Raw genomic sequence first — 17,060 nt, forward strand, 5'->3', positions numbered from 1 at the left:
GGAATCGGTACATCATATAATAATTCTATGTTTAAGTTTTTGAGGAACCACCAAACCACAGTGACTACACCACTTTATATTCTCAACAGCATTGCAGGAGGGTTCCAGTCTCTCCTGGAGGAAGAGTAGTTATATGTGCTCAGTGTAAATCAGCTTGACTGGAGCCCAATCTCACATGAGGCAGAGGCATCAGCTATAATTAGGACAGTAGATTGGGGCCAGATTATGGAGGGTCTTAAAGGCTGGCCCTGGTATTGGTACTTTATTGTATAGGCTTCAGGAAGCTGGTGAGGGATTCTGAGCTAGGGGGAAAGTAGGATTATATTGGTACTGTAGGAAAGCTAAGGGTCAAAGTATATGTATCGGATGATTGGGACATGGGTCGGCAGAAGGTTGCAGCTATCCAGCTGGGAGACCTAGGCTTCATTTCAGAAGGTAGGAAAGGCAGAAATGAAAGTGGAGACACTTCTGAGTTCAGCAGTGCAGCATTGGCCACAACCCATGTATGCTCGTATTGACTGGGGGTAATGATGTGAAGGTGAAGAGTGGTACCTCCTTGACCATCAGCATCATGACTTCTGAGGTCCTAAGTTGAGGACAGGATGTAGAGTGGCCACCAGTGTCTGGTTAGCTCCTTGTCTACTGACGGAATACACATTCACAGCAGATCATGAAGCTGTATCTTGGACACCTGGAGGTGACCCCACCTAGTTCATCATCCTAGGGCCTAGCTCCCTTGAGTAGGATAAGATGAATATTAGCATGCTTGCACAGGTAGCAGAAACACCAAACTCAAAGTATGGAGAGAAAGAAGGGAAAAGAGGGTGCCAGTTAGGGTGTCTAAACCAAAATTTAAGCTAGCTTCAAAGTTCCTATTTTGATCTTTGATTTGCACAGTGCATAAAAATGATACCATCCCATAAACTGTGACAACGAAGCCTTTTTTTTGGTCGATTTGCTGTGCATTTGCCATCATGCATGCCAGTTACTGGCTGAAACCCATTCCTGCCTCAGAATGCTTCGGCCCCCTTTCCTCTCAGTCCCTTTGTGTTTCCACCACTAAAGAGTTACAGGGGGCACAAAGGTCCCCGTAGGTTGTCCTTTGTGTTACAGGCAGACAAAGTGCTGTGTGTGGCAGGTAGAGGAGCGTGTGCCTGTGGGTGTGGTGAGCGGTTGGCTGGGTGTGGATTTTAGTGGATACTGGATGCAAGAGAGTTTTAAATAACTTACTTAAAATAGATAGAAATCTAAAATCAGATTTCTAAGACATAATTAATTTAATTAGGCAGAATATGGGGAAATATGCTAAAAAGTTGTTCAAGGCATCATCACCATGATGCGGAAGACAATGAGAAAGCAGCTGAAATTGTGTTGTGCAAGACTATCTTGGGCATATCGACCTTCTTGATAGTAAGGAGCGCCATGCCCGGAAACCACTCACAAAGACTGCTACCTGTCCCAGCGGGCTGAGGATGCCTGCTCCACAAGGGCAGCTGTGCTTACAGGGTTATAGGAATCATTATTAATAAGAATTATTACTCTGGATTCCTTATAAATGGACGTGTATCTTGAGACAAGTTTGTGTATATTTCTACCTGTATCTTCAAATCTGTGAATTTAGATTTAAAAATTAATGATTCTTATCCTGATGCTGAGAAAGAAAATGACTCAGTTTTAAAAAAAAACAATCCCTAGCCCACGTACTTTTTTTATCTGCATGTTAAACTGACGACAGCCTTTTCCATGTTTATTGCCATGTGGAGAGGGTCTGCTTGCTGACACGGAATAACAGAAGCTTGACAAGTCACAGCCACCAACCCCAGCAGGTCTGTTTCATGTGTGCAGATATGCTGTTACTGAATGCGACTCCTTTTGAATCAGACAGCCTTATTTGGACCCTAGGAGTTGGTGGTTTATCCTGCTGCTGTAGACACGTTAGAGGTGGGGAAGAGCCTGTTTCCTCAATGAGTACTGGTTACCTGAAAGAATTAACAGTCTTTGAAGGGAACCACTTCACATTTTCACAGAAGTCCTTTGAGCTTCCTAAGAAATGAACCTCTCTCTTTCTTCTGGGAATGACCCCTGCGGGGACTCCGAATTCTGTTCCAACCTGAGCGCAGTGAAACTTCTCTCAGAGAAACTTCTCTCAGCTTCCCTGACTTTGAGGGCTGTTGAGCAGTATGCCCTCTCACCTAAGGAAGCAAAGAAGGCTTCAGAAGAGGATTCAGTCCTTGTAAATCTGTACTTCAAGTCCTTCAATCACCCGTGCTCACTGCCAGCAGATCGCACATTTTGAATCTCCAGGCGGGCCTGTGAGACAGCTATGAGAAACGACACTATGAAACTTTGCAATACCAAACTCCTCTTTGTGGCACCTGAAGGAGATCCAGACTTTGAACAGGATCAAAGAGACTGTAAAACCGGGGCTGTAAGATGAAAAGCTCCTTTGAGGCATAGAACAGAGAACTTAGCAATGTTTGCGAAGACGAGCAGTACTTCCTGTACAAGAATAGACAAGGGAGAGTGAGGAGGAAAAAATAAGTAGTTTGTGAGAGGCCGTGAAAACTGTGACTGACCATAGACACATATATTCCCTGGAAATTTACTTTTGTAGCTACTCAAAGACTGGAAGGTATGTTCTAGCTAACGTGAGGATTAAGAGGAAGGAAGCGATAGGGAATAGACAGCATGGCAAATGAAAGATAAGAGATGAGGAAGCTTATCTGTGATTTGTTGGCTCGTATGTGTTTTTTGTTTTTGTTTTCCTTATTGTGGAAAAACACCCACACTAGCAGTGACGTGGGGAAGGCAATGGAGCACAGGTGCCAGGGGATCGTGTGGTCATTGGATAGGGAAGTTCTGTCGGGCCAGGGCCTCAGGAGGCTCACCCTGAGAGTTGAATGGAGATGCTTTGTCACATCTTCAACCTGACAAGCGAGACTGTGTGGAGTTTCAGTAACAGTCACATGGGGTGGAGCACACTTTGGGGGAGTGGTCCATAAATAGACCTCCAAACTAGTCCAGCTCTGAAGCACTGAGCTATGCCGTTTCTCAGAGGTAGGAAGGGCGATATGAAATTAAGTGAATTGTGTGCCTGCTACTGTGCTGGGTACTTTATGTGTTTTCTGCTTTAATGCTTCCAGAAGCTTCCACAGGGCCACATGAGCCTTGAGACTGGCCCCAAATAGACTACTATGGTCAGTTCATCTGAAATGGCTGTAATTTCTAAGAGAAAATTTTAACATGCTTTTGAATTAAATGTAACAATTATAATATTTATCTAATCATATTGCAGAAAGTGCAGATAATAGCAGAAAAGAAAAAATATATAATCCTACCTCATGTCACAGCCAGTCTCATTTTGGCATATTTCCTTTCTTTGATGCCTCTAAATACAGTTTTATATCTAACATTACGAACTTTTCCCCATGTTTTTATGAAGTTTTCATAACTGTTATTTTTAAATTAATGATATTTTTATTTCTTTTGGGGTTTTTAAAGTGGGAGCATTGGCTTTTAATAATAATTATTATTAGACGTAGAGATTTAATCTTAATATATTTTTTTAAAAAGGCGTTTTGTGCGAGATCTCAGCTATTAGAATGCTCAGTAGGCGAGGTTAATTTTTAAAACTATCTTTTCTTGTGTTTCTGTGAATAGGGATCTACCGCACAGAAAAGGATAAAGGCACTTTGTATGAGCTCACGTTCAAAGGGGACCACAAGCACGAATTCAGACGACTTGTCTTGTTTCGACCGTTTGGCCCTATCATGAAAGTAAAAAAAGAAAAGCTCAACATGGCCAACACGCTTATCAACGTTATCGTGCCACTGGCAAAGAGGGTGGACAAGTTCCGACAGTTCATGCAGAACTTCAGGTTTGTTTGTTTGCATCTGTTTATCTTCCTCAGTGTGGTGTGTGCTAAACGCTGATATCATTTCCCGTCATCTCCCTCATTTCCCCTGCCAAGTACAAAGGCCCCTTTCTTTCTCTTCTTGTTCAACTCTGTTTTCTTCATATAAAGTTTATCATTTGTGTTTGCCTTCCGCTAAAGCAATTAAGAAATTGCCAGATAAGCAGATTTACCTTCAGAAGTGAAGAGTAAGAAGGACTGGATTTTCATCAGGATCTGCAAAGATGGCCTCATGCCTGCTGTGTTCAGTTTTAATTGCGTTTGGGCTCAGGTTTGGGGACAGCGGGGCCGTGGTGTTTCATCAGTGGAGTGGGCCCTCTCCTAGACTCTCACAGGCCGTGGACTTGAGCTAGAGGATATGCTCACTCAGCTACAGACTGGCTTCATTTGCTGTCCTGCTCTAGCAGTGGCTGGAATGGGTTGAATCAGAATCTATTTTTTTTTTTTTATTTTAATCTATGTCTCCTCAGAGATTAAATTTAGAATTATGCTAAGAAGTTTCCAAGCACTCATTTTTGTAGCCAATCAAGAAGACTAAGTGGGGTTTTATTTTTAGATGCAGTAATGTAGTTTTTGCATGTATATCTTTCAGCTCTTGTGCAATGTTGTATCTTATAAGCTATATGGCTACGATTCACTTACTGGTTGAGGTTAATAAGCTAATTTACCTAGACAGCTTATTTTAAAGATGGAAAGTCAGATGTGTCTAATTATAAATCTTGGAAGATCAAACTTATTTTTAATCTTTTATTATTAAATTCACATTATTAAAAGCCAGTAATACTCACTGGTTGATACTTCTCAAAATTCTGCGTAACGAATGTACTTTTTAAAAAATTTTTACCTTTGAAGAGTAACCCTTTTTTAATTAAATTTTCAGGTCAGAATCCAGTTGTTTTAGAATACACCTTTGGAGGTCATTTGGTCTAATCCTCCCTTAGTTCAGAATCCCTCGGTAGTATTCCTGACATATAGTTCTCTATGCAGTGTGCGTGTGTGTGTGTGTGTGTGTGTGTGTGTGTGTGTGTGTGTGTGTGTGTGTACGTGTACCAAATAACTACCGACTTCACAAGGTAGGCTGCCTCTATGCTGACCATCTCTGGATAGAAAGCTCGCTTTTATTAGGACCTGAAGTCTGCTTCTCTATAATTTCTACCCAGTGGATCTAGTTCTAGCCTCTGAAGATATGACTGAACAAATCCATTTCCTCTTAAACATCATGGCCTTTCAAATATGTGAAGAAAGCTATCACAACTACCTTTGTCTTTTCTGTTCCAGGTTCAGGAGCTGTGGCTTTAGTGGTGATATCATGCAGATTTGGGTGGGCCGATATTTCCATTTGTTCCCAGTTTGGAGAATACCCCTGTGGGTATGATCACTTGACTGTCAGCCATGTTGTTCTGGCTCCAGTATTGAAGTGTCTATGTCACTTTGGCTTCTTTTGGCTTTCCTTTGGTGTTTCTGTGTTCTCTCTCTGTCTTCTCCTTGGAGGGGCAGAGTACTGCTGGTTGATTGAGCATTACATCCTGAGAAGGATGGAACTTATGGATGGCTCTAGGCATTAATTGAAATCATTACTCCTGGTGGCTAGTGAGCCCATTTCTAGGACTGGTTTATAGTAAGTTCCTTTGGCTAAGAAGCTGCCTAGAACTTGGCAGGTTAAGGGCTCTGAGATTTGCTTCAGCACATAGCCGGGCTTGATAAGGTAGTGCTGATGCTAAAGAAATGTCTGTCTGGTGAGGGGCCAAGGCCTCTGCGTAGGACCCCGGGTCCTGGAGTAGCGAGATTCTCTTTGGTATATATGACTGGCTACTGCCTCAGTGTCATGCGGATTACAAATAATTAACAGGAATAAAACCAGAAGGGAAAATTTTGTTGAAAAAGGTAAAATTAATAGCTTACGGGTCTCCAAAATTGAGATAGTGAAATGAAATTTAATTCCAGTTAATGTTTTAAAAATGAACAGAAATCCTAGGGCCTTTTCTCTTGACTTTCACTGCTGAGATTGTTGCACGTGGGCAGGAGAGAGTGGCTGGGAAGACTTGTTACGTGAATGGGATATTTGAAGGGCTGTGTGTATCACTTGACCAAACGTGAGGCTAAGAAGACGACTTGGAGATGCAGTACCTGCCTTCATGGAGAGTATAATCACGTGTCCCCTGTCCCTTGAGTTTATTTCTACAAGGGACAGTGGGACACAAGAAAGGCTTCCCAAGACAGAAGATATTTGAGCAGAAGACTGAGTGAGGAGTTTGCTTTGTAGTCCAGGGGTTTCTGAGTGCGTTGAGGTCTCTGAAGAAATGAGATGAGAGAGGGTACTCAAGCCTGAGAGTATTTAATTCTATATCAAAACTCAGTAAAAGTGGCATTTCAGATTGGTCAGCAGAGAATGGATTGTTTGGTGCGTGGCTTTAGCACAATGAACCAAACATAGCAGGAAAAAATTAATTCTTATTTCACACCAAAACCCAAAGTAAATACTCTGGCTGAATAAATATTTAAATGCAATTAATATGACTATAAAAAGTATTGGGAGAAAACATAGGGCTATTTATTAAATATTGGATGTCGTCTCTGTGAAGTTCCTTCCATCCCACGACTGGAAACGCTGACTGCGGTAGGCACTGGACACGGCCCCATGAGTGGTTTTTATTCCCTTCTTTCGTGTTCTCTGTTCTGTAAATTTTTATGTAGTTAACATGTATTTTATGCTTTGTTTAAAAATTCAGTGAAAGGGTTTTTTGGCTCTTATAATTTAAACATGACTTTTTATTTTGTAAAAGTGATACATGGCTATTATAAGATGCTTAAACAATGCAGACTGCAACAAGGAATAAATTATTGAAAAATTCACTCTTGACCCCACCTCCCCAATTAACCATTTTGAACATTAATTGGACAGCATTCTAGGTACCTTTCTTTGTATATATAAAGATAGAAGAATAACTTGCTAGCTGGGAATAATTTAAATCAACATGAGATATACTATTTTTAACATGAGATATTCTATTTTTAACAACATGAGATACTCTATTTTTAATTAAAAAATTAAATTTTACCTTACTCAGGTTTGTGGAAGAGAATCTGAAGTATAACAGAAGAAATTGCCAATCTTTAAGAAAATGTTTCTCTACTATGAGAGATATCAGTTCCCAAGAGATCCCTCTAAAGTTAAAAAAGTGATTTTGCAAAACGAGATTGGAATTATTATGTATTTTTGCTACACATTTTAATTTTAGATTGGATCAATTGAAAAATTACAATAAGAAAAGGAAATCGGCAGTTATTCTTTCTCCCTCTCCTGTGTCCCATCTTCCAATATCTTTAGTTATCTATTATTTTTACCTTGTCAGAGTTTGCAACCTTCACATTCTGTTTTGTAATCACAGTTCCTGTATTAAAGTGGACTTAGTGTGTTCATTAGCAGTCCTCTGACAGTAGCTTCCTTATTCCTAAGGTCCTGGTTAGCAAGACAATTTTTCAAGAAGGCTCTTAAGTGCTTGAGAATAAAATGTCCACTTATTATCTTTATAGTTTAAGGATGACTTTGTTGGACTGAATGTTTTTGGGGGACACGCTTTCCGTAGGACTCTATAGAGATTCTTTTTGCATCTGATAATACCGTGGAGAAGTGTTAGGACAACTTGATTTTATCCCTCCCAAAAATTACTTGCTTTTGCCTAATGCCCGAAGAATTCCTTCTTTAGTCTTGAATCATAATAACTTAATCAGGATATGTCTCATCTCAGTGTCTATTGTTCTCTCTCACATTTTCCTGCACTTGTTTCCTTTTTGTGGATTATTTTCATTTATGGAACTTTTGGGGATGTTCTAATTTTGGGTACTTCTCCTGCTTTGTTGGATTCTTTGCTTCGCAGACACAATTGTACAGTCTCAGGTCTTCTCCATTTATTAGCTTCACTCTATCTTTTAATGCCTTTGTCTTTTATCTGCTTTCACAGAAGCCTTTCCTTTACATGAGGAATTTGATTTTCAGATATATCTATTCTGTGCCTTGCTATTTTTAATTTATTACCTGTTTGTTTTATCAATATATTTTCTGAGCACAGAATATGCCTAACCTTAATCTGTTGTTTTTGTCACTTCCTCTTTGAACTTTTTTATTGAATTCACATTTTTATTAAGAAAGTATGAAATACTGTAAGATATTTTCTTCTGTTTGAGTTTTATATTTTTTCAGACTAGGTTTTTCATTGGCTTTTGAACACTGTTGCTTTCTTCTTTAATTTTGTTGTTATTCTTGAAATGTGGTAGTTTATCTTTATCCTTCTTCTGCATGGCATGCGGAGGGCCACTCAGACTTTCTGTTTGCTCTGAAGTAGTGATGGATTCTCCTTGGCTACCTCCAGGTCTTGACTGAGAACTGTTTGTGTCCCGTTCCTACCTATAATCTGAAGACAGGGTATTTGTTGTTCTATTCACTTCATTTGTAGTCTGAAAGAGAGGTAGAGGAGAGGAAGAATGCAGCTGAGGCTCTCTTCAGCCTTCGTTGGAGGTTCCCAATTTCTGTGGCTCTTCTGAGCCCTGGGATGGATATGTGAGTTGTGTCAGGCTCACTCTACCTAGTTGTGGATGGATCTTTTCCCTGAGGGGTAGGTTTTTAGCTGTCAGAATGGGCTTGGTTAAGGGCTAAGGCCTGAAATACCACAGAATCAGCCCCATTTATTTAGTTCTCTTATTTCATTTACCTTTTATCTTCAGCAGCTCTTCCCAAAACTCCAAGTGGAAAAGAGGAAAAAAGATTTTGGCCTTTTATTTAACTCTGTGTGTGGAGGCGGCGGGGGGCGGGGGGGGTGCGGCGGTGTGAGACAGAGACAGAGACATATGTGAGTTACTTCATTTGACTGTCAGTATCTCTCATCCCTACTCATCTCCCTGCACTTATGAAGGAGCTTGACTAAATGCGATGGTCTTTTGTCCTTTGGTTCTGCCAAGTCCACCTTTTTTCCAGAAGCTACTTCACAAAGCATAATTAGGTTACGTCTACCTTCCTTCTCTACTTTCCACACCATGTGGAGAAATTAAATATTCTGCTGTGCTCCTCCTGTCCCAAGATCCTTAAATGGGGGCTGAGGTTCCTGCCTCTTCCCAGACCAGCCGCTCCCCTCTGCTGCCTTCTCCTCACCGTGGCTGCTTCTCCAGCTCCTCTTCTGGAAGCAGTTGCTGGAGCTGGGAGCCACATGAGGCTAAAATGGAATCATCTGTTTGTTGCCTTGCCCTCCTCTTTGTGATGTTTAAGGCAGACTATTTTATCCCTTTCAAAATTGGTCAATTATTGGTAGCAGAACTTTTTCCATTTTCCACTATTTTTGGTATATGGTTTGTGATTATAACTATTTGAAATTAATTTATTTGAAACCTCTTTCCAATGCATTGCCCTTAAAATGTAAACACCCCTTCTAGACCATCCAACTGTTACTGTAGTTATTCCATCCTGCCTTATATTACAGCTCTTCATTCCTTCCAGTACACGGTAAAGTCCCAGGGGCAGTTGTCTAGGTTTGCTTAGGACTGAGAAGTTTCTTGAGATGTGGACTTTCAGTGCTCAAACCTGGAGAATCCCTGGCAAACTGGATGGTTGGCCTCCCAACAGGGACCGTAAATGAATATTCTTTTTAGATCTTATTCCAACAAGAATAATGCCTTGCACAGCAAAGTTAGCTCAAGGGATCCAGGCAGCATGTCTCCAGGTACAAATAATTTACACCAAAATACAGACATCCTCGTGTACACGGTCACCCACGTACACTCTCTCTTACACATATCTTTGAGATTGAAGTCTAGTGAGAATTCTTTCGAAAAACACAATAATTACAAGATCATTCAGACAGTGATGTTTTCATAGCACTGCTGTGCTCATCCTCTCATTGAGCATTTGTTTATTGCATTATAGACAATTTCAGTCAGGCACAGTAGATGGAGAACTTCTCAGGGCCAGAAATGTCTTACTCATTTTTTAAGACCCCCCTAGTAGAATATCTGGAACATGGTCTGTTTGGTTATCGTTTGTTGAATGAAGGAAGGAGTAAATGAATAAATGAAATGGACCCCTGGAGGTGGACCTCAGAACAAATTCTACTTTGCCTTTTTGGGAAACCTCAGCTGCTGAATGAAAAGTGAAGTTCAGATATATGTGTTTTATTCCTTGAAACACGTAGTGCTTTGAATGGATTTTAAAATGCCAGCAAAGATGTTACTAGAAAAACGAGAATGCATTTTATTCGGGCTCAGCAGGTGACCCTCTCCTGATTCTGGGATGGATTTTTTCCAACTGCACACATAATTTTAAAGCATGGTTTGTTGAGCGCTTGGCACTGTATGTGTGCTTTTATTCTGCTCTGGCAAAGGAAGTTAAAGCATTATCTGGCAAGTTTGCAGAAGGGATCTTTTCAATGCAGAGAATTTTATTGTTGGTAAGTGATGATTCAGTCTGCAGGGACTGGGGCTGTGAGGGAGCTCTCAGTTTTGAAGCACATTGTCGCATCCCATGCCTCTGTTCCTGATCTCTTTTCTGCTTCTAAGAGCTCTGCCATCAGTCTGGGCTTCAGAGGCAGCTCTTACCTTTCTTCTACAGGAAAGAAACAGAATTTTCAGAGCCAAGCCTGTGACCAGGGTGAGCCCTCCGTGCCTCTCGCCTAGGGGCAGTGTAATCTTCTCTGATGTTTATTTCACCTGGAATTCTCTTCTTCCTCCTCTCTGTGTTTTTATACCTTTTCCATCCTTCAAGGCCCCAGCCATTGCAGCCCACAGGATTTGTTGTGCTCTCTGAATTCTCTGTACTTTTTATCAGTGCCACGAGGTGTCCTTATTTTATTTGAGCTCATTTTATTTCCTGTGTAAGTTTTTTTGAGGGCAGGAATCGTATCTTCTCTTTAGATTCTTCTCAGCCACCCCAGCTAGACAATGACTTCTTTTTAATGTCATTATAAAAAGCATCGAATAAATTGGCTTCTGCAATTAGAGCTCAGAGATTTCTAGAAATCTGTGATGTGGATTGTTGTGTGGGGATTAAGGAAAGTAGCTAACAGAGACAAAAGGAATTAAATGGAAGGAAATGCAAAATATTAAAATATCACAAAATAAGATCTCACCAGTAGAATCTTTCCATTAACTTACTTTCAGAAAACTCCTGTTAAAATTATGCACTCACATACCTCTATGTACACACATATGTGTACACAAACATATTTACATATATATACATTTATACATATTCATAGACACACATCTACACATACATTTACACACATATTACACATGTGTATGTGAAGCAAACCCTCAGCAGAGGATCTAACTCACCAGGTGAGTTAGGTGTTACCATTGAGAGAACAGGACATATGCAAGTAACAGGTAAGCTTTGATGGGGAAGACAGGTCCAAACAAGTGCAGAGCCAGAGGCCTGGCCCTGAGAAGGCTGTTGGGACCCTGGAACATAAACTGCCAGCTGCCTGGGACAATCAGAGTTACAGAGAGGAGAAATGGGGAACTAGTAAAGGTGATTGTGTCTGCTCAGGAAGGGTGAGACTTAGCAACTGTGCTCCTGCCTTGTCATTCCCTCAGACAGTCATGTCACTGGAGGTTACCAAGGTTTTCTAGAGTTGTAAATGAAAAAATGCCTTTTTACCTTTGCTCATTCAGTCTTTAAGACCTTTAGCATTTGGCACGCACAAAAAAAGCCATAGTCAAGGAGTCTAGTCTAATCCTCTTTGGACTTTAGCTTTCTCATCTGTAAAATGGAATTGGTGTCTTCTTTATTTCATAGACTTCTTATGGCAAAGAAGGGTAGGATGCAGTGCCTAGGATCCAGTGCCCTTTTCCTGGCACTGGGTGGCCCCAGTGGGCCAGGCCTGTGGCATATTGGACCTGTGTGGCCTCTTGCATCTGAGTTTTCATTAACCGGATCTGCATATTGAAATTTCATTGTTTTCTTGTTAAGATCCATCCAAACACAGGTAATTATGATGGTCAGCCAGAAATGTCTCGCTGCTTCATCTCTGCTGTTCTATCAGTTCACTCAGTTTACTTCAAAATCCTTTTGCACTTTATGAAATAAGTATTTGTTTGGGCCTTGCCTATTATTGTGAAAACAAGCCTAAACACACATGTCTTTTGTTTTCTAGGGAGACGTGCATCCAGCAGGATGGGAGAATTCATCTAACTGTTGTTTACTTTGGGAAGGAAGAAATGAATGAGGTCAAAGGAATACTTGAAAACACTTCTAAGTAAGTACGAAGTGGAGCCATAATCAGGAATCATGGTGACTGAGCTCATACACATGCAAGGCTGAAACTTCTGTTTTAGGTGGATTTTTCCTAACAGTACGGGCAAACTGGGAGGTTTGGTTGCTGGCCATGTTTGGGGAAATTCTGCGCCCTCCTTCCTTGGGATACCACCCTACTCTGTCTGACACTAGTCTTCATTGTGCAGGGTGTTAATTTTGACTTTGAGATAAACTGCCCTGAGCAGTGAGGGTGGGAACACGGGCTCCTTTGAGCTTCCACATGATTGTATGCCATCATTCTTACAACTGTAGATTTGGGATCTTTACTTAAAGAGTAGGAATTAGGGAGGGCACAGCTTGCATTGAGCTCCATCTCAGCCACAGCTTGTACGGCTGAGTGGTAACCATACTCATATCTCATCCACTTAGCAAATAGTCTCACTCTTCTGACTTTCATTCGCGATGCATTTTGAGAGATTAGGGGCAAGCCAGAAGTGATGGCTGGGACAGGATCCTTGATTAAATCTACTCAGTTGAACAGAAATTCTTTAACCAAAAACTTTAGACTTAGGCTTGTATGTTTATACCTTGTTGATCAGTTGCATGGGGGAATAAATGTATTCAAAGCAGCAGAGATAGATTTTTTCCCCCTACCATAAGTATTTATTTAATAAATAAATATCTATGGCATTTTCTACGAGTGAGAAAGCTGGAATGGTACTGCCACGCTCCTCTCTGGTTTGCCATAGAGATTTGTAGGGTTTGAGTTGAGTAATGAGGCGGGGGTAGTTTCTCCATAAGTGAAACTTGGAAGGTGATCAATAGTTAACTCAGTGGCAGAAATGGTCTGAATAGGTCCATATGGTCTAAATATAAACAGGGCCTCTACTTTGAGTTTCTGGTAAATGGTACTAGGATGATAGTCAAAGGATAAGATTCCAAGATTTAGTGCACTTTTGTATTTATTGTCATGTTTTGTTACCAATTTTGTATTAATATGCACAAGATCAGAATGCTAATTATAATTATTCAAACATTCTGAAGCAGTCTACTGGCCAAATTTTGTCCATCAATTGTTTTTGTAAATAAAGTTTTATTGGAATGAAGGCACACTTATTTGTTTACATATTATTTATGGCTGCTTTTGTGGTACAACTGCAGAGTTGGATAGTTGTGACAAAGACTATATGACTTGCAAAGCCTAAACTTTACTATTTGGCCCTTTACAGAATAAATTTGCTGACTTCTTTTCTAAATCAATAAAGAGTTAAGAACTTAAAACTAGTAACTGCTTAAAGCTATGGTCCCTATTGAAGGGAGATCAAAGTGAATGAAATAATTGAATATCTTAAATGTAAGTGAAATAGAAATCTCTCGACTGCAGTGCATTGCAATATCCTTTTCATCTCTGCTTAGGAATGAGGAATGTCAATTATTAGAATGTATGCCCTCTGCCCAGTGGATAGGTTTTAATATCTCTGGAAGTGCCCATCCCTGAGCATGATCTTTTAAAAATATCTCAGATGATTCTAACATGCAGCCAGGATTGAGAGCCATTGTCTTAGAGAGTGGCAGTCCACCTCAGGAGCTTCCTGGGAGAGGTCTTGATCGCAGCCAGCTGCCCATTCCAAGGTATTTTAAGTAACTATCCAGGTGACCCCAAGACGCAGCCAGGATTGAGAACCTCAGTCCTAATGGGTCTGGCACCTTCTGAGCACATCAGGGGATAACAAGACATTTGCTAATAGATACATATAACCAAATTCACAGGAGTCTGATGGGTAAGTGGAAGGCCAGTTTATACATTGTTATGGGAAATACCCTTTCTAGTGACTAGAATGCTTAAGGACTCATTATCAAGGCATTCTTTTCAGTATCAAATTACCTGGCAAGCTAAATTCTCAATCAGAATGTTGCTTGGTGAGCAAAGAATGAATAGAATCTGAACATGAAGAGTAAAATCATTTGAGTGGTAGGGATGTAAGTTTACTTCAAATTCTGGAGAATTTCCAGAAGTTACTCTACGCATAGCAGAGAACTTTGTGCTAGAGACTGAGTTGATGAGTGCTTTAAAGCAATGCTACAGAAACTTTGGCAAAATTAATTGGAATCGCAATTTTCTGTGTTGATGTCCTCGTTCTGTTAACTGGTGATATCTGCAGTGTTAATGTCGCTGATGCCTTGGGGCGTGTCCTACCCCCTCTGTGGTGCTACTTTGCTGAGACCACCTCTCTTAGGAATGCCCCACCCTCTGCAGCCAGCCTGAGTTGATCTCACACTGCTGCACTGCCACTCCGCCTTCAGATGAATCTTCCTATTCACCTGTCACCCCAGCCTGGTACCCAAACCGGCTTCTACCCTTGTCTTGACAACTTATTACGGCCTCCAGCCAAAGCGGGGGCCTGGTTTGCCCCTTTGCCTTTGTTTCCATTATTCTCCTCTACTTGGCATTTCCTCCACTCTTTCTACTTACTCAAACCTCCCACCTGAGTCCCCACCTCTGGAGCTCTTCCTGATCTTTATTCCTCTCCTCTCTGAACTGTTCTCCCTTTCAGCACATGTTATATTTAGCACTTGGCATATGATTTGGCTATTTAAATTTCTTTCTTTTGTCCTAACTAGGTTATTTGATGCTTAATAAGTAGTACCATATCACATGCCTCTTTGTAGCTCCAGCACTTAGCAGAATGCCTTACTCAGAAAATGTTCAGTGTTTATTAAGAGAAGGATAATGACAGATATATAATAAATTTGTAAACATAGTAATCTATATGAAAACTTATATAAGAAGCTTTATTTAAATATTTTTGTCATTCTTTTAATATGGTAAAACTTTTGTTTAAATGCACCTTATCTTTGAATAGTAATCATTATTATTTATATGGATTATCTTATTTAATATTCACAGCAACCTTATGAGGTAGATGTTGTTATTATTAGCCCTGTTTTGTAGATAAAGAAACTGAGGCATAGCGAGGTTGTTACTTAGGCTGCCATCTCTGACCCGTGGGAGAGCCAGGGTACGAACTTCGTCTGTGAATTCTGGGATGCCCAGTCTAAAATTGCACCAAATTTTCACTCCAATATACTCCCTCCTAAAACCCACAATGGTTAGTTGAAAGTAATAAGATTTGAAATCAGTCTAAATGAAATTTATTTCATTTGGGTATCAGTAGTGTGATTACACTATTTTAAATCCAGCTAATAAATGTATATATTTTAAGAACATCTTTTAAAAATCCAGTTTAATGACTATGTGCAATGTTTTACTCTCTCTCGGTTTATGCTTACTCATTTGAGATTTACTTTTCAGTTAATTGCTATAGATCAGTGTTTTGCAAACTGCAGTTTGTGATTCATTAGGGGGTTATGAAATAGATTTAGTGGGTTATGTTCAGTGTTTTAAAAATTGAAATAGAATAGGAGAGATGATATCAGAGTGCCTCCCAGCAGTAAGTATTGTTTCATGAAACTTTAATTTCTGTGCATGTGTGTGTGTGCATGTGCGTGTATTGTCTCCTAATGTGTAATATATTGCTTTGCAAGGGTTGCAGTCAAAGTATTTAAAAGCCACTGCCATAGAAAACAGCACAAATTATTTTTCAGTATCTGATTCTTATTCCACAGAGTTTTCCGTATTAAGCTCAGTTAATCCCAGATTAAAGCCAAAGTCAGTAGCTCTCAAATATAAATGGGCTTTGGATAACTTGGTGTGCTTTTGAAAATATGCATTCCTGGGATCCAGTTCCAGAAATTCTGAGTCAGTGAGCCTGAGATGAAGCTTGGGAACCAACACTTAGAATGAGTTCCACATGTGATGTTGATGTGGGTGGCTCATGGCCTACACTTGAGAAATGCTGGGTTAGATAGACATTTACTTATAGCTGTGTACAGTAAATCCTCATTTAATGCCATTGATAGGTTCTATGACTTAAAGCAAAACAATGTATAATGAAACCAGTTTTACCATAGGTTAATATAAACAAGAGTTAAATTCCTATGGCATCTCATCAACATTATAATGAAATGCCATTCGCTCTCTGGTGTTATTCAAGGACCTGCTGCATTAGGAAATTTGAAAAACATAACTGGTAGATGAATTAGCATAAGTTGACATTTACTGCATTGCAAGTTTATCTTTATACAGTCATGAGGACACAAAAGCATCTTTCAGTGGAATTAGCTTTGAGATTAAAGTACTAGAAATGAGATACTGCCCTGCCATTGCAAGTATGTGACAAAAGAGGGAGGTGTGTGTGTGTGCGTGTGTGTTGTCAGGGACCTGCTTTGCCCTGGTGTGTACCAGCATGTCATGCCTCTTTGAAGGGATTTGTTTGACACGTACCCTCAGAAAGATTTTATCAGGACATCTCAGAAGAATATTGGAGGGGAGAGAGATTTCGTTCTGTTTTGTTTTGATTTGTTTCTGAAATTTGAGCAGAATTGTTGCTTCGTTTTACTTTTTTTCTTAAACGAGGAACTTTTTAGAAACTCTCATCTGCTAAAATGAAAAATGCAACATAGTGAATGTCTCTCAAGCAGATAAGGAGTCATGCACCCTGAGAAGCACCTCACACACCTCAGGCTTGTGACCATCTCACCTGGAATTTGCCAGGGAAGGGGCCAAGAAGCATGATTCCGCTTGGTGGACCAGTGCTTTATGGAGATGTGCCTATATTTTTTGGCATTCTAAATGGTTTGTTGGAAGATTCAAACATGGCATATAGATTATAGTATTGTGACACTGTTAAATTTCCTGAGTGTGGTTATTATGTTGTCATAATGTTATAAAGGAAATGTCCTGGTTCTTGAGAGATACTTGTCTTTGAGGGTAAAGTTGTCATAATGTCTGCTACGAACTCTCGACCTTCAGAGGAAGAAAGAAAAAATGTACGGCAAATGTTG

At 40.1% G+C, this 17,060-nt stretch overlaps 1 protein-coding gene across 1 annotated transcript in view; it reads left to right on the forward strand.

The window, feature by feature from the left end:
* The window catches only part of CSGALNACT1 (chondroitin sulfate N-acetylgalactosaminyltransferase 1), a 157,201-nt gene that overhangs the window by 112,878 nt on the left and 27,263 nt on the right, over positions 1–17,060 (forward strand). Inside the window, exons 4-5 of the mRNA XM_011373077.2 lie at positions 3,661–3,877; positions 12,055–12,156. Coding sequence (XP_011371379.1) covers positions 3,661–3,877; positions 12,055–12,156 — 319 coding nt within the window. The remainder of the gene's footprint in view (positions 1–3,660; positions 3,878–12,054; positions 12,157–17,060) is intronic.

The sequence above is a fragment of the Pteropus vampyrus genome, unplaced genomic scaffold (genome assembly GCF_000151845.1).
Source record: "Pteropus vampyrus isolate Shadow unplaced genomic scaffold, Pvam_2.0 Scaffold8, whole genome shotgun sequence".
NCBI classification, from domain to species: Eukaryota; Metazoa; Chordata; class Mammalia; order Chiroptera; family Pteropodidae; genus Pteropus; species Pteropus vampyrus.